Source organism: Pleurodeles waltl, chromosome 6 (assembly GCF_031143425.1).
Source record: "Pleurodeles waltl isolate 20211129_DDA chromosome 6, aPleWal1.hap1.20221129, whole genome shotgun sequence".
NCBI classification, from domain to species: domain Eukaryota; kingdom Metazoa; phylum Chordata; class Amphibia; order Caudata; family Salamandridae; genus Pleurodeles; species Pleurodeles waltl.
In genome coordinates, this window is record NC_090445.1 from 1,130,160,051 (window position 1) to 1,130,186,700 (window position 26,650).

Here is a 26,650-nt window from a genome sequence, read left to right on the forward strand (position 1 = left end):
CAGAAATGGTCTAAATACAATTTGCCCCCCAGGGGAGCGACCCTTGCCTAATGGGTCGCTCCCCATCTCTAAAAAAACAAACAAACAGAAAAAAAACACACAATTTTTTTTTTGCCCTGGCGCCTAGTGGTTTTGGCCTAATAACAATAGGCCGATCTGCCCCAGGGGGGGCAGAAATGGCCTAAAATAAATTGCCCCCCCTCATCCCAACCCACTCCCTGGGAGCGACCCTTGCCTACAGGATCGCTCCCCCTGCGTGACATTGGCACCAAAAAAAAAATCCCCGGTGCCTAGTGGTTTCGGCCCCCCTTGTGGGCAGATTGGCGTAGCAAAAATCAGCCGATCTGCCCCCAAAGGGGGCAGAAATGGCCTAAATACAATTTTTGCCCTCCAGGGGAGCGACCCTTGTTCAAGGGGTCGCTCCCCATCTGTAAAACAAAAAAATCCCCGGTGCCTAGTGGTTTCTGCCCCCCTTGGGGGAAGAGCGGCCTAATCAAAATAGGCTGATCTACCCCCCAGGGGGGCAGAAATGGGCTAAAATCATTTTCCCCTCCAGTGGAGCGACCCTTGCCTAAGGGGTCGCTCCCCTTGCGTGAAATTCACGAAAACAAAAAAAACTCCCTGGTGTCTAGTGGTTTCTGCCCCCTTGGGGGCAGATTGGCCTCATCAAAATAGGCCAAGAAATGGCCTAAATATAATTTGCCCCCTAGGGGAGCGACCCTTGCCTAAGGGGTTGCTCCCCACCTAAAAAAGAACCAAAACAAAACAAAAAGAAAAAAAAAAAGATCTCTGGTGCCTAGAGGTTTCGGCCTAATAATAGGCCGATATGCCCCCAGGGGGGGCAGAAAAGGCCTTCCCAAAAAAATGCCCCCTCTGGGAGCGACCCTTGCCCAAGGGGTCGCTCCCTTATGTCCATTCCCCCCCACAAAGAAAATCCCTGGTGCCTGGCTTTTGAAACGCTGGGAGAGACTTCAAAGGGAAGGAAATAAATTTCCTTCCCTTTGAAGCCTCTCCGGGCCTCCCCCACGTGATTGAAAGAGAAATGCTGAGCATTTCTCTTTCGATAGCGCTGGAAGCTGAGCTTCCAGCGCGATGGGGGAGGCCCTGTGACAAATCAGCGGGCGCTCGCGCGCTGACGTCACAGGGGGGGTGGGGGGGTCGGGGTGGAAGGGGAAGGGCTTCCCCTTCCATCCCTGCCTTGGGGGGGTGGGGGGAACCCCGCAGAGGGAGCGCTAGCGCTCCTTCTGGGCTCTGTGACCAGGACGTAATGGTTACATCCTGGGCACAGCAGCACTGTGCCTCAGGACGTAACCATTACGTCCTGGGCACAGAACCGGTTAAGGTAGCCTTTCCCAAGCAGTGTATCTGGCAAAATAATTACCACCTTGCTCCTGCGATGCTAGCTCAAAGCAAAGTACTTCTCACTTCTTTCTCTTTTTCTCCCTTTATGCCTCCCCTAGAAATACTTTTATCTTACCTATTGTACGCACATTAAGACCGATCCATTATAAGGAAGCTTTGATATATTTTCAGAACTTACCAAATGCCAAAATTTGTTCTCAGGTTTTACATTTTATTAGATCATCTATTGCTATCAGGAACCAGTATTAATATTATGTGATTTATTAATCTCACCTATGTCGACTTTTAAAACCTATTCAATGTCTAAAATTTTCTACTTTATATATGTGGTTTAGGATAGTTTTATTCCTTAGGAAGTAAGGCTTTTATAACATTTTAGGGTATTTAAACAGATGTTGGTATTATATTGCAAGACACTAGTAAATGATCCGATAAGAACATTGGAATATCTGTGAAAGAGGAACTTGGATTAGATTACTTTGCCCTCTTCTTTGTGATATATGTAAGATGTGTTTTATTATTTTTTCCTGTTTGTCTGTTCATTTGAAAATGTGATCTTAATTTGTACTTTTATGGCAATCGCCGAATAAAGATCTTTGACTGACTGATTAAAATGTTAGTGGGTTTGGGGTTAGAATAGTACATTTGAATCCCCCATAACTGATGGTCTTCTCAAATATTTGTAGATCTGTAATTAACACTTTAAGTTAGCACACTTTAATTTTATGTTTATTCTATTGTTTTTCAGTCTACATTTTTAAAATGATTTCATAAATGCTTATTACATTTATGAAAGTTTTATATATTTGTATGATACTTTTAATATGTTTAATTAGCAATTGATATAGTTTTGGATTCATACATGTTAACTTCAAATTGTCAGATCTATTAAATTATCTCTTATAATATAATAAATGTCAGTATTATTTTACATTATTTTTAATATAAAGTTTGCTTTAAAATTGTCAATAATTTGTATTGAATATTTGGCTAATAAATGATTTATTTAAAACATGATATTTTTATTTTTAGAAATTGTATATTCATAGAATTAAATATTCATTTTGGTTTACATGTGAAATCTTTAAAAATATGACAATTCAAATTGAAAAATAAACACCCTAATTACGTCCATATTTTAAGTAGATTTCTTTTAAATAAAAATGTTTTCAATGATTTTGTGTACAGTAGTTTAAATATCGATATTATGGAAAAACATGTTACTCTTTTCAAATTAATATATTTGTGAAGCCTATATTTTTGTAGACAATATTTTTGTATTGACTATCATTTTAATGTTGATATTTTTGCCTTTGATATTTAGACCATTTGTATTTCAACCGCCTAAACTTAATATTTTTGTTTTTCCAATGTTTGACACAATAAATGTGAAGTTGTTTTCAGATACACAACTAATGTGGAATTTGTATAATTTCTGGTTTTGCAAAAACCATTACGAATAGTCACAGTTCCCGGTCCTATCTTATCCTGTGCCAAAGACCTCTCAAAATATGAGGAGTCCATTTTCTATCAAGAGAAGTGTAGGAACACTGGAAGATAAGACAGCTGCAATTTGCCCTGAATTTCAGTTTTCAGGCACATAGTTGTGAGGAAATTCTTTTTTATTTTTATTTTCACATTTGAAAGACGTTCTGTGGGAGAAAAACAGGGGGATCCATCCATTCAACACCACGTGAATGTCCCTGTCTCAAATTCTCAAAAAGGGTTTTGCCTGAAGTTCTTTAAGTGGAAGTCAAACCTTGCCCCAGTTATGTTGTACTGTCACATATGTTTTTGACACAAAATTCCCTGGTGCCGTCCAGTCCAAGCATGGTGGAAGGGGTTTTGACACCATTACTTGACCTGTAAATCACACAACATGTAATGTCAAATTTGGCCATTTTCTGTCTGGAACAATAGGTCACCACCGGATATAGCAGGCATTTTTATGCTTGAATGCTAAAGAGTGGGGCTTTGCCAACTAAAGAGAATACATGTATTCTTTGTGATACCATTGTGAAGAAATCATATTTTCACTAAATGTCTCATTTAGAAAGGGAACATAGGATCCAAGAAACCCACACTACACTTTTTTCTTCTGGGTCTCTCTAGTTTTCATAATGTCTAACATGGGTATGGTACACTGGATGCCTGCTGACCTTAGGCAATATCACTGCAATACTGCAGCAATACCCCATCACAAAAATCACCCATTTTTCAACATCTCTGACTTCCTTGACATGGATGGGCTTTTGGGCCTCTCCTGTACCATGCAACAAGCCAACCCACATATGAATTTTACTGTTTTCAACAGGAGAAATGTGGAAGTGCATGATGTTCGAATATTTGCTACTATCTACTGATTTTCAAAAAGTGTATTTGCTTTATATAGAAAGTAATCACAATTACCTTGAATTATCGGTAGTCTGAACTTTGCAGTGGTGCAAAGCACATCCATCTATAAACTCAGTTTCTTAGATTTTTTTAAATAAATATATATCTTTTCTTGATACACAATTTCTAAAAAACGTTTTTTTCAATGTGAAATGATGAATCGTGATACACAATGACAACTCATTGTAAGTCTTGGCTTGGTTGTTTGTTCTGGGTATTGCATGTTTTGGACAAACTACAAAGCTAAGACATCTGTTTGAAAAAAGGAGCCAGATGAATATTGTACACCATTTACAGATCTGCCCTTCAGTGCACAATGTTACATATGTAAGCATTGTAGGTAATTTGACATTTCTCTAATCAACAGGTGGGAAATCTACATGAATAAATCAGATTGAAATGTGCTTTATCCATACAGCTCTTTTATTTATTCTCAAAAAAAGAAAATATTTTCCCATTTAGAGATTTGCCGGAACCCATACATACATGAGAATTGTAACTAATCCATGTACAACCTGACCCTTAATATACAGTTCAACCTTTTGGGATCAGATTTTCAGGGTCTGAACATTTGCGGGTACTCATTTATGTGAATTCCAACAAAGCATTGTGGATGTTCCATGCATTTACCTGGCACCCTTTAGTACTCCTCCAATAGCCACATAGGTTTGTCAGTGCAATATCACCACACTGGTTGGTTTTCTACCACTGTGTGTTCTATGTTTTCAAAACGTATCCTACCAAGAGTAAATGATTGGAGATGAGCAATTAAGAACTGTATATGTCTTTCAAGTTTTTACACATGAGATTCTGAAACCCTGTCGACTCTGATACACTTTAGGCACATCTTCAAAATAGACCATGTGAAAATATAAGACATGAACAGAAAGACAGGTTATTCTTGCCGCTTCACATGTTGGCTTGCAGTTTTTGTCATTGCTGTAGTTGCATAGGATTTGAAGGCTCAAATGTTGTTGTCTAATATATTTTGGCCCGGAATTAGAATTTTACTTAGAGGGTACTCCGCTGCACCTGTCTCATTTAGAGGTGGGCAGACAAGAGTATGTCACTGATGGAGTCTACTTTCGCTCTGTCGACATACTCCTTCAATGGCCTGATAGAGTATGAGCAATCAGAGGAAAGCCATCCTGCTGCCCATCCTATTTCGAGTGGGTGGTTGCATGGCTTTTTTTTGCCGTCCATCACCATCAGGTTAAACCTGGTGGTAAGGGACAGTATAAAAATGACTGCCCCCCCTCATCATGGGAGCAATTTCCAATGGTGTGGAGGCCATTAGTTTTTAATTTTTCAATAACCAACTCCTAGAACAGGAGTTTGTTTCTTAAAATGTAAAACACTGTAAAAGTTTGACAGAGGGCTGTCTTGTTTGACAGAGTCAACGTTTATAAAATTGACAGGAATATCTGTGACTGCGGTTTGTGCCAATGTTAAAATTAAAATTTGTCCTCAGGGTGGTGGACAATTTTAAATTTCATTTGCGGGTGCCTGCTGTTGGGGACAAAGTCCTCTGCCATCCTGTCGGAGTAACCTCAGCCTGCCAAACTGAGTATCAGGCGATTTAAAATATATCTTCAGTTATACATTCTGACATACATTTCTAATACATATAGATCATTTCAAATTGTTATGAAAACTTCTTGTTCATGAAACAGTCAAGATTTATCTTTATCCAGTTGTGGGGATAACTAATTTTAAAACACAATTTAAATGGTGATCAAATATGATTTATTGATTAGGATTTTGTGCATTCTGCAGAGATTTCCGTAAAATTGATATTTATAGAATATCAGTGTTAGCAACATTAAATCACAAAAATGTGGGAACAGAGATGTAAATTATGTAATTCTCTTGTGTCAGTGTAAACTATTCAGGAAAAATCACATTCTTCAGGGGCATGCCTTCAGAAAGACGTTCTGCAGAAATGCATTGAGGAGGAATTTAGATGAGTAGGAACTATCATTTTCTTCCAGAAGTATCTGTGAGGTGGATTGTTGAAAATATTGCTTCAACATTTTCTGATGTACAAAATATAATTCTACCAAGGGACAGTCAAGCATAGACAGTAACAGGCACCACATTCAAGAAACAAATCAAAACAGTTAAAAATACAGGAAGAGAGGTCAAACAAAATGAATGGAAAGGTTGTGGGGCAACAGCATAGAGACAGGAGGTTATACAGAAAATTGCTAATTTTTTTCTGATTGAAAATGTAGAGGATATGCATCTTACAGTGGTAATTGAAACTATAGAGGCCATTTTTTATATTCCTTCATTAAAAAGATGACACTTTAAACATAAATGACCTGCTTCACAACTACGGAACATTGTACAACAAATCATTTATTTTAATTACACTTACATCATTGTTTACAATTACTATTAGGTGCTATAATAACACTAACATTGAGTTTATTGTCAAGAGTAACAAAGTACTGACCTTTTCCAGGGCCTCTTTCAACACTGGTATTGGGTGAGCCAATGGAACAGGCTCGGGGTATCGAGGGCACATTGTCACATAGCCAGAGGTTGCCTCTGCCACCAATGGACCTGTGGGAAATGTACCATGGTTTGTTCCATCAGATAAATTGCTCACACTTGAAAAGTGTTTGTACAATCAAAAATGATAACCTTTACTTCTTTCTATTCTTAATTATTTTTCATGCTTTCAGCATTCATTGAACATTTATGACATTCATAGGCAATAGAATAATAACTGTTCCATAAAGTTATTAAATGTAATAATACTGTACCACAATCATCTTGATATTTAGCAGCTCTTCCATAAGAAAGTAATTCTCAATACAACACATGAAAAAAGCACTGGTAATACCAATAGGTCTCACCTTTTTAGATTCGTCTCTGCTTGTTTGAATTTCCACTAGTTGATGACAAAATGGCTACCAGTGAATTGTGATGCACGTGCACACTTGAGCAGCCTTTTTAGAATGGGTTTTCTATTAAAGAAATCCAATTTGAGGTGAATGCTAATTTGTATGCAAGCTTTGGTCTACTTTCTGATGCATTTACAGCCATTCTGACACACATTGAAAGTGTTTATTTACCATACCAAGATAGCTGACAGTGATTGTAGAACTGGTAAATGAAAAAAACTAAGTATGTACGAAGCGGTGCAATGCAAAAGAAGTGAGTAGCCTGATAGCAGTGTGCCTATGCCGGGCCTTTCCTGAAATAATTAAAAAAAAAAAAAAAAAAAAGCAAATGAGAAGGGGCGGGGCAGAGTGGAATGATGAGCAAGGAAACAAGCAGCCCAGCAGCAGTGTGAAACCTCCATAACATTGTACAAACTGTTTACAAAAATATTACAAAAATAAAGCTGGTAAGGGTGGTAGAGGACAGTAATGGAGAGGAGGGAGGGTTGGTGGTATGTGCTAGTGAACTTGCAGGAATACTGTTGAGATAGAGGAAAAATGTACACTCAAGCAGGAAATAGAGGAGGGACAAGAAAGCAATAAATAAGCCAGGGGTGTTGAAAGGAAGAATTAGTGATCCTATGGGGACTTCAGAGCAAAAAATGGGAAGGTCATGGGAATTAAAAAGCAAATAAAAAACAGGTCCTTGATGTCAACATGGAATAATGCAAGTCATTCAATCAAAAGTGTGCCAAAGAAGAAAAAATTCTCCTAGTGGTGCAGCAAACACAAGAATTGTGAGGAAAGCCAAATAATCGAGCTGAGATAGACAATAAAGCTATCCAATTATAAGAAAAGAGTGACCCAAAGCCTAGTCTACGTATTATTGTAGTTAGGAGTAAGAAGTTAAGGATTAGTAATTGACTGGATAAAATGAAACAAGGTTTCTGGAAGCAATTAATGACATTTATTTAAAAAACAACTACTTGATGCAAGTTTGTGATGGGAAGTGTTTGTGCATTTTCAAATTGAAGCATGATTTGTTTTTTTAAATGAATAGATATGGACTGCTTCACACTTCACACTTAGATTAGATATATTCTTGATCTTATATCAGACCGCCAAGCCAAATTACGACTATGGCGGTCGGAGCGCCAAAGGACCCCCGTCCCTGCTGTGAACATCGTTCCCGATGGCATAACGGTGGTCGGGCTTGCAACCAACTATGGCCGAGGTGAACTCAGCGCTGCCTGGCTCATCACAACCCCTCTTTCTGCCAGCCGTTTCATAGCGGGGAGCCTGATATGAAAAGGCTGGTAGAAAGGCAGTGCGGGGGGCGACAGGGGGCACCTGCATTGCCTACGAGCATTTAGTGGGCAGTGCAGGGCTCCCCTTGCCCAGCACTGTTCGAAGACGCACTGATTTGCAGGCAGTGCGCATTCAAAGGGTGCTGGAGTGTTAGGATATTGGACTCGGCTCCCCTAATATCCTAACACTTTTCCCTCTGGTCAGCCTGGTTGGAACATTGTAATACGCTCAGGCAGAATGTAACCACTATGGTGGTGGCGTCCTCCCTGTGAGTTTGGCGGTCCCGTGTTGGGACCACCAAATTCATATTGAGGCCCTAAATCTTCTACACTGGTTACTTGCTGTACCACAGGGCAGTATAAGGTGGACAAACTGGGTCCCTGTACTTGTGATAACTTTTACCCCACAGGATATAATGCATTTTATGATGTCTTGCCATCATTATTGCCTATTGTGACAATGTTTCATAATGCCATTGTTAAATTAAAAATGTTTTCTGCAACTGAGACTGGTTCTTACTTATCTCCAGATGTTTCCAAGTACTCTGGAGTGTTTTAATGACACACGTTTTTTACAAGCTGCACTTAGAAGTACAAAAAGACGTGATGTGCAAGTTTCAGGTTAATGTTTTTTTTGAATGATGTTTTCTTGCGTGAGGGGTGTTTTTTACTCTCATTTGGTGACACTTTACTGTATATGTTCCAGCGATGTTCTTTAGATTGTTTATATGTGTATGTATTTTTTTATACTGTGTGTGCTTTTATGGTTTTATTAACCGAATAAAGAATATTCTGACTCTAATTCTGGGTCCCACACAAGAAGAAACTGATGTGCTTTTAGCATAACTAAGTATTCTATAGAACACATATTTCAGTATTTAAACAGTAAGGAAAGTGCACCCTGGTGGGCCCTCTTTCTGTATGAGGCCTAAAAGATGTTTTAAGGTATGGGAGAAGTTGGCAATTGCCCAGGGCCAGTAACTTCCAAGGGCCCCCTTGTGTAAGTAAACTCAGCCTGCTAAGTATAAAGCACTATTGTTAGGCAGTATGAGGCTTGAAAATCCAGATACAATAAAATTCATAATTCAGTAACAAAATTCAAAGTTGTTCCAAACAGGAGTCCCCAAAATGTTTCTTGTTTGGGATCCCCAAAATCCTTAAGATGACACTGTCAGGCGTTCATTGACCCATTTCACTATGAAATACATTCCATTATAGAAAACAGGATATATAACTTTGACTTGAGGGTAAAGGACTACCCTGTAACTCAGAGCAGGTTTAACATTTACAAGCAAAAGACAATCAGGAGATGTGGACTATTGCTCCCAAAATGTGGGTATTTTTGGCCTAATACTACTTATTATCAACAGCAACAAAAAAAAACGCAATGCTTCGGAACCAAGACTTGGTAAGGGTGGTGAAAGCAGAAACTTGGGAAACTAAAAAATGAATATCCTGGGTACTTCTACTGATGGGTTCTCCTTCGTCCAAAGCCTCAACAATTTCCTTTATTGTGGGCTTGAACATTCCATGTGAACGCACCAGAGCTGCTATATATTCTGGCAATTAGTCGGGGGCTTAGTTTTAAAAGTACACCACGGGCAGTGGCAAAAAGGGCTAAGGGCCAGATGTAGCAATCTTCCAAATTGCGACTTGCAATTTGCGAGTCCCAGCGACTCGCAAATTGCAACTCGCAATTTGGAATGCAGAAAGGTGTCTCAGACACCTTCTGCGAGTCGCTGTGGGGTCGCAAAGACCCACCTCATTAATATTAATGAGGTGGGTCGCAATTTGCGACCCCATAGCGATTCAGGGCACTCACGGGGATGGTGGCCTGCTGGGAACAGCAGACCACCATGTCCGTGACTGCTTTTAAATAAAGCCGTTTTTTTTTTTTCAAAGTGCAACCCATTTTCCTTAAAGGAAAACGAGCTGCACTTTGAAAAAAAAAACGAAACCTTTAGTTTCGGTATTTTTCAGGGCAGGTAGTGGTCCATTGGACCACTGCCTGCCCTGAAAAATTATTTTTTGTGCCAGACACAAAGGGGAAGGGGTCCCATGGGGACCCCTTCCCGTTTGCGCCTGGGTTCCCATCCACTTTAAGTGGATGGTAACTGCGCTTTCATTTGCTACCGCAATCGCAAATAAAAATGCATACCATTGCGACTCGCAAATAGGAAGGGAACACCCCTTCCTATTTGCGACTCGGAAATGCATTTTCGAGTCGGTTACGACTCGCAAAATTCATTTCAACATAGCAAAGACGCAGTTACAACTCGCAAACGGCGATTTTCGCCATTTGCGAGTCGCAAAGTCTTTGCTACATCTGGCCCTAAGTGGTGTGACAGGACGCCACTCCTAGCTGCGTTTTACTACCCAACTTGTCCATTTTCATTCATTACATTTGGGCCCACTGGTACACTGAATACTTGTCTTTAGGAACTAGATGGGTGAAGAATGAACTTGAGACATGCTGTGGATCAGGATGTTTTTGTTTCAAGTGTGCACAACGTACATCCGTGTCTTTTGTGTCTGTATACTTGTTTATGATATTATATGAGTGTCCGTAATGGGTACCTTTCTGTCTATAGACATGTGTTTATATACCTCAGGGTGTACGGGTGAGTCGATTTTGTGTGATAATGCTTGTGTTTGTATGTCACGGTATGTCAGGGATTGTTTTGATTTCTCTGCGCGCGTCTGTGTGTATTTCAAGGTTTGTATTTGGGTCTGTGCAGTCCTGTTTATGTATGCATGTTTCTGTGTGTGAGATTTGGCATGAACACATAGAGCCTCGCCACCATTCTGCTGAATTGTGTAGTTATGATGAGTTTGGAGGGAGGGCTTCAGCTCATGCTGGACTGACAGTCTCAGTGGTGGGGGTTAGGAGAAGGGAACATAGGCGTTTCATTATGTGAGAATTTATAAGCAAACAAGTACATTATATTGTGGAACATTATGCAAAATGTAGGGAGGTTGTAGCCTAGTGACAAGAATTGCCTACTCTGAAACTGAGAAACCAGGTGCGCGTACCGGCATTGGCTCCTCGTCCTGTGATTCTTGGCAAATCGTTTAATTTCCCGGTGCCTAAAATATTAAAAAGAAAAATAAATCTGACCTTGTGTAATGTGATCTGGTGCTCATGTTAAGGCAATGCTCTTGTGTCAAGTTCGCGCTACATAAAAGCTGTAAAACAAAATACCGCCAGACACATAATGGAAAGAAGTGAGAAGCCCTGAAGCAGGCAGAGTGGGCGTTTTGTTTAACAGGCTTTGGCTACTGGTGTTTTTAAGTGAAATATGTTACATTGTGTGCAAAACTACATTACTAACAGTAAAATAATGCAGGCACTTCGCGCAAAATAACAAGGCGGGTTCAATGTGGCCATTTTGAAAATGACCATTAAAATAAAAGGCGATTCTAGGAAGTTTCATTTAATTTATTTGATCTATCTATCGTTTAGTGTATACTTCCCACTAAATAAAATACATGAGAATGTAATCACTTTCAGAATTCTCTTGATAGCATACCAGGGCCATGATCGTTGGAAGCTAAGAAAAACCAATAGATGTTTCTAATCTGTTATTTAGCGCCAGTGAACTAGCCAAACGTCTTCTCCAGTCCAAAGCTGCAACACCTCCTTTTACAGTAGGCTTGGGTGCTCGCACCAGAACTCAAGTACTACAAAATGCTATCCAAAAACATGATTGCAGAGGTCTTTGCCTCAGTCTCAGTCCATGCATTTAGTAAAGGTATGCAATTTTCTTTTATTTAGAATCTTGGCATCCTGAGTACATGCCAATGTGAAAAATTTAACAAAGAGAGCAGCTCTGGTGCAGGCTTGCATGGAGTCCATGACTGATATTAACAAGCATTTGCAATGCACCGTGTCTCATGTTTGCTCGTGTTAGAGCTGTTATCGTTGTAAACTCCTAACCGGACTTTTCTTGCCACATAAACTAATAATTAAAAGTAAAACAGTTTCACATATGCAAGTCGATGGTCGCCATGAGTGTGAAGGAGACACAGAAAAGTAAACAGAAGTTCGGTTGCAGTGAAACTTACCAGCAAAAGTGCAACTATCCATGAAACTGGCAAAAGTGCAGTTATCCATGTAACCAGCAAAAGTGCAATTATCCATGTAACAGAATCGGTGTCATGCAAATCGCTCGACTTCTGCCCAGCGAGATTGCGCTGAGCAGCAAATGAAAAGATAAAGTAGCCCAGAAACCAGCTGAGAACACAATGGGCTAAACACCGGAAAATGCATGATGTACGCATGCTTAACACAAATGGAATCAATCGATTTTTAAAAGGCAAGCCCACAAATTAATGAAAGTGACGGGTGTGACATAGGCGTGGTTAGAAGCCCACAGAGAGATTATAACATGGTCCAGAGTGCTTGCGCGTGCTCGACCCTAAAAAGCAGGGAATAGAAACGTTGCAGCTGCGGGGTGTACCACACATTCATAGTAGAGACGAAGCTCAGCTCATTGATATTGTTGGAAAAGGACCAAATAGCCATTGGGGCATACAGCAAGACCTTTGAGAAATGTTATCCATCGGGCATGGATGTGCCACACCACAAATATCACCATATCAGGAGTATAAATGACAATGTAAAAGTGAGCAAATTTCACTCTTTTCAGCAAGAAGCACTCAGGGTAGAGGGAGAAAGAGCATGAAAACACAGGCACTACCAAAGGCAAAAGAACAAGTAGTTACCTAAATGCCAGCAGTGGAAATGATGGTAACGAACTATGCTTTGTGGGAGGTACAAACAGAAGAAGAGGCAGTAAAGCAACTGAAGAAAAAGCAAGCCAATCAAGGTGACCTAAAGCCAACCACTGGTAAGCACTGGGTCGCTAAGCCTACTATAATTTTTTGGAATGGTCCACAAAAGTACTTTTGTAAATAGACAACTAAAAACTGAAAGCAAAACTTAAAAATTTACTTATTCTATCTTAAGCAGTCTATTGTGCTCTGGCTAGCTCTGAAAAAGTAGTGGATTCAGTAAAATTCGGGGAAATTCGTTTGTGCATCCAAACTGCTTAATTTGTTGTGAGATTTAGAGATTTTTAAATCATCCTCAATGTTTTGTTGACACGGCTATGAGTCTTGTAACTGCTTCAGTCTACTTACATTTTGAAATATTAAAGCTCATGTACTAATAGCTTTGCAATGACAAAGCCTGTGAGTCAAATTTTGAAGTATGAAACACATTTCACAAAATAAAAAAATCATTTTATGAAGTAGCAGAGTTTTTCTGATTCACAAAAGTACATTGCAAAACGTTTCAATTCACAAATAGTAGTGGCATGAAGAAGGTGTTGTCCTTTTTGTGCCTCACAAAGGAATGCAACAATTATTTGTAACTTAAATTGTGGTTGCAAAGCATTGAAAAGTTACCACATCTCAAGTCAGAGTGGTAAATAAATAGTCAAGGAGGTGTCCCCATGTGACTGCTTTCCTTTGGGAATTGTGTTGAATGGGCACCACTACGGTCTGAATGTATGTCGCAACCACGCCTGCCGGAACAACGCATGCCTGAACAATGAGGTCGGAACAACAACCTCGTTGTTACCACTAATGCCTTTACCACGAATGCCTTAACACCGATTTTTCGCTGCAAAGGCTTTCCTGGTAAAGGCATTAGTGATTGGCATGCATTGTTCCAGCATGCGCCTCCTCGCCCCCCACCCCTAAAAATGACTGCAACCCCCCCACACCCCTCCTAAAACCACACCAACCCCCCACCCTTGCCCCTAAAACTACCCCAACCCCCACCTCCTCCCTAAAATAACCGCAACCCCCACCCTACCCCCAAAACCTGACACAAACACCAACCCCATCCCTGAAACCTAAAGTACCCCAACCCCCACCCCTAAAACTACTCCGAGCCCCTCACCCTGCCCCTAAACCTAAACCCCCCTCACCCTGCCCCTAAACCTAAACCCCCCAACCCCTGCACCCAGCCCCTAAAATTACCCGACCCCCAACCCACCCCTAAAAACTAAAACCACCCCAACCCCCACCCCTAAAACTACTCCGAGCCCCCCAACCTGCTTCTAAACCTAAACCCCCCAATCCTCCCACCCTGCCCCGAAAATTACACGACCCCCCAACCCACCCCTAAAACCTAAAACCACCCAAACCCCCACCCCTAAAACAACCCCCACCCCACCCCATCCCTAAAACCTAAACTACCCCAACCCCCACCCCTAAAACCACCCCAACCCCACCCCTAAAACTACCCCAACCCCCACCCCATCCCTTAAACCTAAACTACCCCAACCCCCACCCCTAAAACCACCCCAACCCCACCCCATCCCTAAAACCTAAACTACCCCAACCCCCACCACTAAAACCACCCCACCCGCCCCAAAAACTAAAAATACCCGACCGACTCCCCACCCCGCCCCTAAAACTAAAACTAAAACCCCAACCCCCCTCCCCGCCCCTAAAATGAAAAATACCCCGACCCCCCACCCCGCCCCTAAAACTAAGACCCCGCACCTAAAACTAAAAATACCCCGACCCCCCACCCCTGCCCCTAAAACTAAAACCCCAACACCCCACCCCGCCTCTAAAACTAAAACCCCAACCCCCCCACCCTGGCCCCACCCCCTAAAACTAAAAATACCCCAACCCCGCCCCTAAAACTAAAACCCCAACCCCCACCCCGCCCCTAAAACTAAAACCCCAAACCCCCACCTTCGCCCCACTTACCTGACTCATTGCGTCATCCTCCTCAGCCAACTCCCTTGTTTGTGCCTTAACCACGCATGTGCGTTGTTCAGCACATGTGTGGTTAAGGCACAAAACAACTAAGTCGTGGTTAAGGAAAGCGTAGTTACGCTTTCGTTGCGCACAACTTCGTTGTTCCGGAGCCAGCCTTCAGGGCGTTTCCCCTACGGTCTCCCCACGGTATGTTCCCAATAGGAATATTTATCTAAAGCAGCACCTGTCTCTTTAATTGGCTTGGCTTTCCTTAAAAATACACCCCTATTCAAATCACAAAGTTACATTTACATGTAAGCAAATCTACACATGTCAAATTACTCTTTCACTTTGTAGTAGCCCTACTACTTTTGGTTATTCACCATTTCCGCAGGTAAAGTTACTACAAAGTGTGCCTTACATGTCACTGCCCCCAAAGATTCGGTGATGAAGTCTACAGAAGCATAAAATACTACCTCAAGGTTACTATTAGTAACTTTGCTACCATATTTTACTTTCCACATGCTTTTGTTTTAAATTGTAAAAAGGTTATTAAACTTGAAATAATGTTAAATATATTTATGTTATTTATTAATGTAAATTATTTCTATATATTTACATGAAATTCAGAATAAAATGCAAAAAGGAGGATTTTAACTTAATTTTGAATTAAACATTTAATTATTGTAAATATAATAAATGAATGTGAAAAGATTTTTTAAAGATGTATTAAAAAATATCAACCTTCAATGTTTATATTGATTTTCCAATGAAGCAATACTATTTTCAACAACTGCAAATGAACTGCAGCACCTTTTAGATGCTTTCTATAGTTTTATGGAAGGGTTTGATCTGAAAACTAATCTTTGCAAAACTTTTGCTAAGTGTACCAGACCCCACCCCCATTAAAACCAGATCATTTTATCTGAGTGGGTCAGAGATTTGCAGAGTTAAATCCTTTAAATATTTAGACATACTATTGGATTTTACCCTGAAATACACACCCTTTTTAATAGCAGGGCAGCTTAATGCCAAAGAGCTTTAGAGTCTGTTTTTTTCTTTTGCTCACCAGCTAGGGCACAAGCCAGTGCTTGAAATGAGTAGTATTTATAAAAGCAAGTGTATCTCTATAGCAACCTATGGAGTGGGGGACTGGGTGTAAAAGGGTTTGGGTCCTCTACAGAAGGTTGAGAATACATTTGTACATAGGCTTTTGGCTGTCCCCTAATCCTCCTCCTCATTTTTTTGTCATTCCAAGGTGGGTTTATCACCCATCGAGGATAGGATTAAGTTGGACCCTCTGGTACTCTAGATTGGAATTTGGGGCAAAGCAAGAGTCTCACTCTCTTAAGATATACTGGTAGATTGCCTCTCCAAGGATAAAGCCCTTGCAATTCTACATTAGCAGGGGCTAAAGGGGTTAGGTTTCCCCAGTTATATCATAATCCGGCCAATATTAAGCAGGATACCATGGCACGAGGGAAAGCGGTCTTTTGGGAAAGGAGGGGCATTTTCCAGCAGGTAAACTTTGATAAACTAGGTAGCAATATTAACTATAATACGATAAAAACATTGCTGGAATGCAAATTTTATCTAAAATCTTCTTTTAGTCTGCATTGCAGGTTTTATCTGAATAAGTTTTGCTTTAACTCACTACATCTACTGGTGGTTTTTCCCAGGAATGTAAACGGGAATACTCCATTCCCAAGCAGCCCCTTTGATAATATTGCTTAGTAAACCACAATGCACTTTATACTTGTTTGCAGCTATATTACCTTCTTAGGAAGCATATTTTGATCCCTATTCTATATTCTACGTAGATAAAAGATTCAGTCTCACAGTGAGGTGTTTATCCCACAGCACAAACTGTGTATTGAGAGTTAGAAATAGATATGAGTCTTTCTAATGTACTATACTGAATGTATGTGGTTGCTTTTGGATGGTACCATGTATTTTTAAATAGTCAGTTCTTAATGTTTTAAGTTGGTAACTCTTATTGTCAATTGTATTAATTTGTGCTTTTATGACTTTGAGTAAGCCGAATAAATAATATTTGACTAGCTGGCTGATTTACTATGTATTAACGGTTACCAAAAATAATCTGTAGAATGAATTTAAATTAATATAATTAAAAAAATTATATATATAAAGTTACATTTATTTTTAGATAAAAACATTATTGAACTGACATAATTGATGACATCACTGATTACATCATCTAATTAGTGTGCAAGTTTGTTTTATAGTTTAAATAGTGGTGAGTAACTAATATATAAATTCCATGTAATTTTTTCCATTGCTCTGTAGAGGTACAGAACACATTATAAATGTTTGCATTCAAGAATAGCTCTGTGTGCAAGTGACAGTTCAATTGTATCCACTCTCCACACAACTTTTTAGTTTGTATAAAAAGTTTTGAACAGAAGAAAGATTCTACGTAGTAGATACTAACATTTATAAGCAACCTTGAGTTATTAGGCAGAATTGTGTCAACATGAAATTGCACAATAACCTATATATATGTGCTTGTTTTGCTTCAGAAGATGGGCTATCTGTCAAGTTTCCACCACAGTATGAAGGGTGCAGGTAATGTGATCTATAGCACCTTCTCATCTTCATTATTATTAGGAAATAGTGTCTTTTTTGACAACTATTGCATAGAATGTACACTGTTGTGAGTAGATTCCTTTCAATACTCTGTGGTGTATCTCTCATAGGAATTTCATTGTTTCGAAACATGGTGGTACAGAATGTACTCTGTCCATAGAGTAAACTTTGTTGACAGTTCTCTACTGATAGCCACCTTACTTCTTAATGTAGGCTTGGTGTGTGTCAGGGCTTTGATACAGATAAAGTCTACCTGTGCTAGAGCAGTTGTTTTGGAATTGACATTCACTATTTTGGGATTGTCTGATCAGTTGTATACAGATTGAACAACATGCTTAATTAGGGTTTTCTGTATATATATATATATATATATATATATATATATATGTATGTATATGTATATGTGACTGATTTGGTCATGGGTTACTTGTGATAACTATAACTGGTGAATTTCTGAAGTTTTTAGAGCTTAAATTGTTACACCGTCACTAAACATTTCACCTAACTATAACGTTACTTTAACCTTTAGTTTTTTCAGTGAATAGATTGTTCTATTTTAAACTCTTGCCTCAATAATCTTGAGTGGGAGGCTCTTGCTGTAACAGTGGTTGGCCTTGTGTAGTGGTGAACTTACTGAGGTCTGAGCTAGAGTACATTTGCTTGTGCTTGGGTCCTTTTTGGCTGTAGTAACTATAGAAGTGCTGATTGTGAATAGGAAAGGACTTAGGCACATATGTACAAAAGGGCTTAAAAATCGCTGTTCGGCCATTTAAGAAATGCAAAACTCCCTTTCCAAATATACAAAAGGGCTCAATGCCATTGCAAACATTGACATCTACCCAGTAGAAACTGCGTTTTGTGGGTAACAAAATAGAAAATTGCAAATAGGGATTTCCTATTTGCGATTTCCTAACCACATGTACATAGCATTTCCTATAAACAAAAGGAGCATTTAGGAATTGCTATTACAATTGGATCTAATTAGAAGATAACCAGGTGCAATTTCTTAAAATGCACCCAAAATGCATTTTTTACAGTACTGTGTACAGAGCTCACTTGCCCCAAGGGAATAGGAGCGCTGTACATGAACATCACATTCTAGGTAACCAGGTTAAGCTATGGCTTCGGCCCATAGGTACAAAGGGATTTGCCTTTCCAAAATTCCAAAATTGCAACCCATAGGTGTTTTATTGAAAGGAAATGCAACTCCACGGGAATGGCTATTAGGAGTTTGCAATTTTCTTACATCCCATTTTTCATTTCCTAAATAGTGATTTATTAGGATTCACTATTTGAGAAATGCAAAATTGAACTTTTTGTTATCTATGGGCCTTACTCTTTTGTGGGTGAGTGCATGTCCTTCCATAAACCTCTCCCAAGCCCTCCATTAACCCCTATTTACTCCTCCCTTGATCCCTCCCATGTAGAGGTAGGTATGCCTTATTTGCTAAGCACTCCTTCTTGTCCCTCTCTCATACTACTAAAATGTAGTCAAACATTTGCCAATCTCTCAGGAGTCAGGCAGAGCACTCTGCACAGAAAGGACAGGAGAGACTGAGGCATAGACCTCTTTGAGCATATTTGTGGATAGCATTTTGTAGTACTTGAGTAGTATTATTGTAGCACTTCTACACATACTACAAAGTGCAGTTTGTGAGCAGGTCCCACAAAGCTTTTGCCTTTTGAGAAAGCAAATGCAGAGATGATGGTTTGCTGACCACCGCAGGCCACCTGCCCTTCATTTTCAGTCCTTCACAAGAAGCAGTAAAATCTGTCCTGTCTAATTAATATTCATTAGGCAGCATGTTCTGGGCATGCACAAACATATACCCAGAAAGGGTGTTGTGACAATAAAAAAGGATGTTTATTGAAATAGTCACATTTCTAAAATCTTATGATACTTAATTTGACTAGGCTCAGCCCACAGATGTGAGGGAGTAGCATTCCAAGGTTTAGGTCCAACAGGAAAAAGATCTGCCCCCTTCACAAGCATAGTTAAAACACAGAACGAAAAATACACAGGCTTCAGAGAATCTTAGAAGTCTGTTAGGGGACCTTATTTGTAAAAGACTCAGAGCAGTATTGCAACCATAAACATCGCTCACTTATCTACTGAAAGGCAGTGTAAAGACTTACAGCTCTGAATGACTGCGTTATGGTGAGGCACATTGGTCAAAATCCTAACCACCCCCTTCTTAACAGGTTGAAAAACTGGTCAAAGTTTCAGCAGGAAGACCAAAATGCAATGCATTATAGGAAAGAGTGGTAGCCTGGACCAGAGTCTTGCGAACATGGGTTGGCAACAAGGAAAGTACTTTACAAGGCTTTCATAGATGGAAAAAATGCCACACACAGACATCATTGACCTGTTTTTGCAAAATGATCTCCTTATCAATAACAAACCCAGATTGTTTGCATAATATACCGCTATGAAAAGTGTTCCCAGCACATTGGGCCACTATTTATAATTGGCATGAGGCTAAAAAACAGAAGTTCTGTTTTATCCCCATTTAGTTACAGGATATTTCTACACATTGCTTGGGCCACTTAAACCATGCAGGCATGAATCTTGGGTGCCGCAGCAGTTTTATCGACCATGGATACCAAGATTTCTGTAACATCTCCAAATGAAACAGAGCGGCCAAAACTGTTGATTAGCCTAACTAAAGGAATGATATACATTAAACAAAGTGCGGCTCATAGGGGAGCGTCTAGGAACACCACAAGGTACCAGCTTATTTTCAGATAAAGAAGAGGATATATTAACTGTCTCAGTTCTGTTGGATAAGAAGAAAGTAAGCCAATCTAGGCCATCCTCTGAATGCATACTTTGCATGATCTTGGTATCAAGATAGTATGAGTACTGTGTCATAGGCTGCACTGATACTCAACAATACCAATACAGCATTTTAGCCTTTATGCAAGGGACCTCACATCATCTACTACAACTGTTCTTAACCTTTTGACTTCTGTGGACCCCCACTGAATCATTACTGGAATCTGGGGACCATGACTGAATAATTATTTGAATCCGCTGACCACCACTGAGTCATTACTGGAAGACGGTGTCAACTGGCCTTTTAATGATTTGTATCTCAAAACAATACACAAAAATACAAAAACAAGACTACACCAAACAAATATTGAAAGATTTTGTTTAATTCAAATATAGACAAAGTTTACACATTTTTAATTATTCATCTTCATTTGTATATACCTTAATAATTTAAATGTATTAATTTCAATATAATTTAATTTTGTAACACAGTTAAGGACCCCCTGAGTAGGCCTCGCCCCCACCCTGAGGTCTTCGATCCACAAGTTTAAAAAACACTGATGTAGTTCTGTTAAAGAGAGATGTCTCTGTACTATTCATAGACCACAAACTGACTGGAGTTTTAATCTAAGATGTTATTGGCTTATTGTGTGCTTAGAGCTGCTTATTAACTTCATTTTCAAGGTTTTGCAAAGGAAATGGGAGCAGACAGATAGGTCCCTAATTACTTGACTGCTGCAGATCAGCAAGGATTTTTCTCAATAATGTGGTGGCTTTTTGCAATGAAATTTATAGATGTACATAGGCCTGATTTAGAGTTTGGGAGATGGGATACTCTGTCACAAACGTTACAAATATCCTATTGGTCATATTATGAGCGCATTATAGCTTATACTTTTAACATGGCGGAAGGGATATCCATCATAGAAGTGACAGAGTATCCCATCCACCAAACTCTAAACCAAGTCCATAGTCTGAGATATCACAGGTGTGCCAAACTTTGCATTTTTTGGTGAAATATGTGAATTTTTCTAAAATATGAAAAATATTGTTGTCCAGTATCTCATAAGGACAACGAATGTGATTGAAAAACTGGCATATAAAACGCATGGAAGTTAGCAGCAGAAGACTGGCTCGAGGAGAAAATATCTCCATAAATCACATGAAATTTAGCATTACACAAAATGGCAAAATGTTTGGAAATTTTTTTGAATTCAAAAATGTCAAATTAAGTGAGATGTAATGCTTTATTAGAATTTTTCTGAGGCTCCGAATTAAGAAGTCCCCCTCTTTGATAACATCTACTCAGCTTCCTGTACAAATTGACAGTATTATTTTGCTAAATGAGTTAAAGTATTGCAATGAGGCTATGACAATGGCATACCATCCACGGAGGTGTTTGAGTTCTGGCCCCTTGACATACCTCTATAAAAAAAATTGTTGTTAAAAGACTTGCATTTTTTATTTCAGTTTTCGTATCATTAAAAAAGTAATTTCGCTTGGGTAGACATTGGTAATCCGGGATGATTTTTTCTAGACGACATTTTTCAAAATGGTGAATCTGTTGCAGTGATGATGTAATTTCAGGAACCATGAGACCTACATACTTTATTTTGGTGTCAAAACATAGGTTTTGGAGGTCAAGTGGTTATATAGAGACAGAAAATAACTTCTTGGAGCAAGCCTTTTTGCCATTTCCCAACATGGCGGCTCTATAATAATGTGTTTTAGCTATCATATTGGTAATTTATATTAATTTTGTTTTCTGTTGATTGAAATTTGTGAACATGATTGAAGCAGGTGGTAGCAGAGAAACTTTATCTCCTGACAGAGTGTTGCTAACTAAAAAATCTAAGGACTCTTTAAACAAAAAATATTGTGTCCTATGCCAAACTAATCCCAAAGAAAAGCCAACATCAACTGAAGCTGGACAGAATAGAGTTTGAGATGCTGCAGAAAAATGGGAAGACGTACACAATGGAAAAAAAGTCTGGGAAAAAATGTGTCAAAAAAGAGTAGAAACCAGTGATTGACAACAAGAATCCAAATTGTCTGATAAAGCGATGACAACCAAACCCAATGCCCATCCACTTAGAAGATCGAAGGCTACCTCTTGTCCACCTCCAAAAGCGGATCCAAAAGCAGCAGATCTTTAATGTGTTATCTGTGGTTTAGCCAGAACAAGGGCCAAAGGGATAGATGAATGAACAAAGTACAGAGTATGTGAGTCTCAAAGGGCAAACATGTTTTTATCTGCATCCAAGTAGCTGATCTAAACAATGAAGTGAAAGTTTTTCCAGCGGATGCGCATGCCCACCCAAACTGCATGCGTGCAAACATTAAAAAATATGAATGTTCAATGAGCTCTCAGAAGCAACATAACCGCCAGCCTTCAGTTAAGTTTGCACTCTTTGAAAAAGCAAATTAACCGCTTTGCTGCCAGGCCTTTTCCCCCTGAGGTGCCAGGCCTTTTTAGGCCATTTGGGGCAGTTCGCACTTAGGCCCTCATAACATTTTGTCCACATAAGCTACTGGTGCCAAATTTGCTTCCTTTTTTTCCAACATCCTAGGGATTCTAGAGGTACCCAGAGTTTGTGGGTTCCCCTGAAGGAGACCAAGAAATTAGCCAAAATACAACAGAAATGTCATTTTTTTTAAAACAAAGGGAAAAAAGGGCTGCAGAAGAAGGCTTGCGGTCTTTTCCCCTGAAAAAGGCATCAACAAAAGGTTTGCGTTGCTAAAATCACCTTCTTCCCAGCTTTCAGGAACAGGCAGACTTGAATCAGAAAACCCAATTTTTCAACACAATTTTTGCATTTTACTGGGATATACCCCATTTTTACTATTTTTGTGCTGTCAGCCTCCTTTCAGTTAGTGACAGAAATGGGTATGAAACCAATGCTGGATCCTGGAAAGCTAAACATTTCTGAAAAGTAGACAAAATTCTGAATTCAGGAAGGGGTAAGTTGTGTAGATCCCACAAGGGTTTCCTACAGAAACTAACAGCTGAAGTGAAAAAATATTGAAATTGAGGTAAAAAACAGCAATTTTTCTCCACGTTTTACTCTGTAACTTTTTCCTGAGATGTCAGATTATTTAAAGCAATATACTGTTACGTCTGCTAGACTATTCTGGTTGCAAGGATATATATGGCTTGTAGGTTCATCAAGAACCCTAGGTACCCAGTGCCAATAAATGTGCTGCACCTTGCAATGGGTTTTCATTCTATACCGGGTATACAGCAATTCATTTGCTGAAATGCAAAGAGTGAAAAACAGGTATCAAGAAAACCTTTGTATTTGCAAAATGGGCACAAGATAAGGTGTTGAGAAGCAGTGGTTATTTGCACATCTCTGAATTCCAGGGTGCCCATACTAGCATGTGAATTACAGGGCATTTCTCAAATAGACGTCTTTTTTACACACTGTCTTATATTTGGAAGGAAAAAATGTAGAGCAAGACAAGTGGCAATAACACTTGTTTTGCTATTAAGTGTTACCCCAAGTCTCCCAATAAAAAATGTACCTCACTTGCGTGGGTAGGCCTAATACCCGCGACAGGAAACGCAACATGGCACATCACATTTTTACATTGAAATATGACGTGTTTTTTGTAAAGTGCCTGGCTGTGGATTTTGTACTCTAGCTCAGCTGGCACTGAGGAAAACCTACCAAACCTGCACATTTTTTAAAAGTAGACATCTATGGGAATCCAAGATGGGATGACATGTGGGGCTCTCACCAGGTTCTGTTACCCAGAATCCTTTGCAAACCTCAGAATTTGGACAAAAAAAACACTTTTTCCTCTCATTTCAGTGACAGAAAGTTCTTGAATCTGAGAGGAGCCACAAATTTCCTACCACCCAGCATTCCTCCAAGTCTCCCAATAAAAATTGTACCTCACTTGTGTGGGTAGGCCTTGTGCCCGCGACAGGAAATGCCCCAAACCAATATCTGGACACATCAAAATTATCAAACACAAAACTACCTGGGGGGGGCTGTGTTTTTGGTCCTGGGCTCAGCAGCCATCTACGGAAACCTACCAAACCCAGACATTTCTGAAAACTAGACACCCGAGGGAGTCCAGGGAGGTGTGACTTGCATGTATCCCCCAATGTTTTCTTACCCAGAATCCTCAGCAAACCTCAAATTTAGCTACAAAATCTAATTTTTCCCACATTTCTGTGTGGGATCACCGCACAGGGACATAAATTCTACCACCTAACATTCCCCTCAGTTTCCCGGTAAAAATGATACCTCACTTGTGTAGGTGGGCCAAGTGCCCGTGACAGGGAAGAACCAAAAACATGTTGAAATTGAGGGGGAACGAAAGCGGGTCCAAAAAGGCAGTTTGAAAAAAAACAATTTTAGGCGGACAAGGGCAGCAGAATTTTTATTGGTATAGATGAGACAATGTTGGGTGGTAGGAAGTTTGTGGATTCCTGCAGATTTCGGAAGGTTCCATCACAAAAATCTAGGAAAAATGTGTGATTTCCAGCAAAGTTGGAGGTTTGCACGGCATTGTGGGTAAGAAAATGGTGCGGGTGCATGTGAAGCACACCACCCGGGAATCAACCAGATGTTTAACTTTCAGATGTGTCTAGGTCTTGTGGATTTTTCTACATGGCAGCGTCTCAAAGTCTCAAAAGTGCAGCCCTCACCATTCCAAGTGGGATGATTTTGAGAGTTACCAAGCTCTCATGGCCCAAATGTAAAACCAAAACCCAAAATAATCAAATGTCCTGTTGGTTGCCATGGAATAAGATGTTTTAGTGTGCGGGGGAGAGCTGAAAGACTGTTACCCCCTTCAGTTGGGGTGGGGGCATAACCAGGCCCGTACTGGTTGGTAGCCACCACCCAACCATTTTTTTTTTATTCCCTGGCATCTAGTAGACTTTCTGCACCCCCTGGTGTGGATCGGGGTTAATTGCCCAATCTGTCCACTGGTGGGCAGAACAACTTTGGCCCCATTTATTTGGGGTGGGGGTATGGCCATACCCCCACCCTCTTATTTTGAAAAATAAATCATCCCTGGTTTCTGGTGGGCTTTCTGCCCCCATGGGGGCAGATGGGCCTTCCAAAAATAGGCAGATCTGCCCCCAAGGGGGACAGATATAGCCAACAGTAAGGTGCCCCCATGGGGAGTGACCCTTGCCCAAGGGGCTGCCCCCCCCAAACAAAACACACACATACACACACACCAATCCCTGGTGTCTAGTGGTTTCTGCCCCCCTTGGGGGCAGATTGGCCTAAAACAAATAGACCAATCTACCCCCAAGGGGGGCAGAAATGGCCTAAATACAATTTGCCCCCAGGGCAGCGACTCTTGCCTAAGGGGTCGCTCCCCATATATAAAAACATAAAGTAAATAAAAAATATATATATACCTGGTGTCTAGAGATTTCTGTCCCCCCGGGGGAAGATCGGTCTAATTATATCAGGCAGATCTGCCCCCATCCCCCGAGGAGCAGCCCTTGTCTAAGAGGCCTCTCCCCTTATGCTTAAGTATGATAAAAATAAATTCCCTGGTGTCTAGTGGTTTCGGCCGATCTGCCCCCAGGGGGGGCAGAAATGGCCTAAAAATAATTTGGCCCCCCAGGGAACGATCCTTGCCTAAGAGGTCGCTCCGTACATATAAAAATAAATAAACAAAAAAAAATGTAGCCCTGGTGTCTAGGGTTTTTCTGCCCCTACCCGCTGGCAGATCTGCCCCATGGTAGGCAGAAATGGCCTAAAAATGATATGGGCCCCTAGGGGGCGACCCTTGCCCAAGGGATCACTCCCCTTAGGTGTCAGAATGATAAAAAAGAAAATTCCCTGGTGTCTAGTGGTTTCTGCCACCCTGGGGGCAGATCAGCCTGATTCTAATAGGACGATCTGTCCTCAGGGGTGCCGATTGGCCTAAAAATAATTTTGCCCCCCAGGGGCCGCTCCCCTTATGTGTCAGCATGATAAAAAAGAAAATTCCCTGGTGTCTAGTGGTTTCTGCCCCCCCCCCCCCCGGCAGAAATGGCCTAAAAATAATTTGACCCCCCCCGGGGAGCAACCCTTGCCTAAGGGGTCGATCCCCACATATAAAAAAAATATATATATATATATCCCTGGTGTCTAGGGGTTTTCTGCCTCCCCTGGGGGCAGAAATGCCTAAAACTAGTATGAGACTGTTCCCTTTATTGAAAATACCTAAAAAATACAAAAGTCCCTGGTTTCTAATGGGCATTTCTGCTGCCTGATCGCATTGCGATCAGGCAGCAGAAATACTGTGAGAGACAAGAAAGGAAAGGAAAGGTCTTTCCTTCCCTTCCTTGTCCCTCCTGTCCCACCTCCTGGTCGAAAGAGAAATGCAAAAGCATTTCTCTTCTGGGATGATCCGAGGTGACCTCTGATGAGGTCAGTGTGCGATTTTCATGCTGACATAATCAGACGTCACTTCATGGTGGAAGGGGAAGCGATTGCCCATACATCCCCAACTGGGGGGTGTGGGAGGGAGGCCCATGGGGGAGCGCTTACGCTTCCCTGTGGGCTGGGTGCAGGACGAGCTGGTCTGGTCCCAGGCACACAGCAATTATGCCTGTGTGCCTGGACGAGACCAGC

At 40.5% G+C, this 26,650-nt stretch overlaps 1 protein-coding gene across 4 annotated transcripts in view; it reads right to left on the reverse strand.

Annotated features, from left to right (window-relative positions):
• The window catches only part of LACTBL1 (lactamase beta like 1), a 694,216-nt gene that overhangs the window by 224,262 nt on the left and 443,304 nt on the right, over positions 1-26,650 (reverse strand). For all 4 annotated transcript variants that reach the window (XM_069240319.1, XM_069240318.1, XM_069240321.1 and 1 more), the window contains one exon: positions 6,215-6,324. In XM_069240319.1, the coding sequence (XP_069096420.1) occupies positions 6,215-6,324 (110 nt within the window). The remainder of the gene's footprint in view (positions 1-6,214; positions 6,325-26,650) is intronic.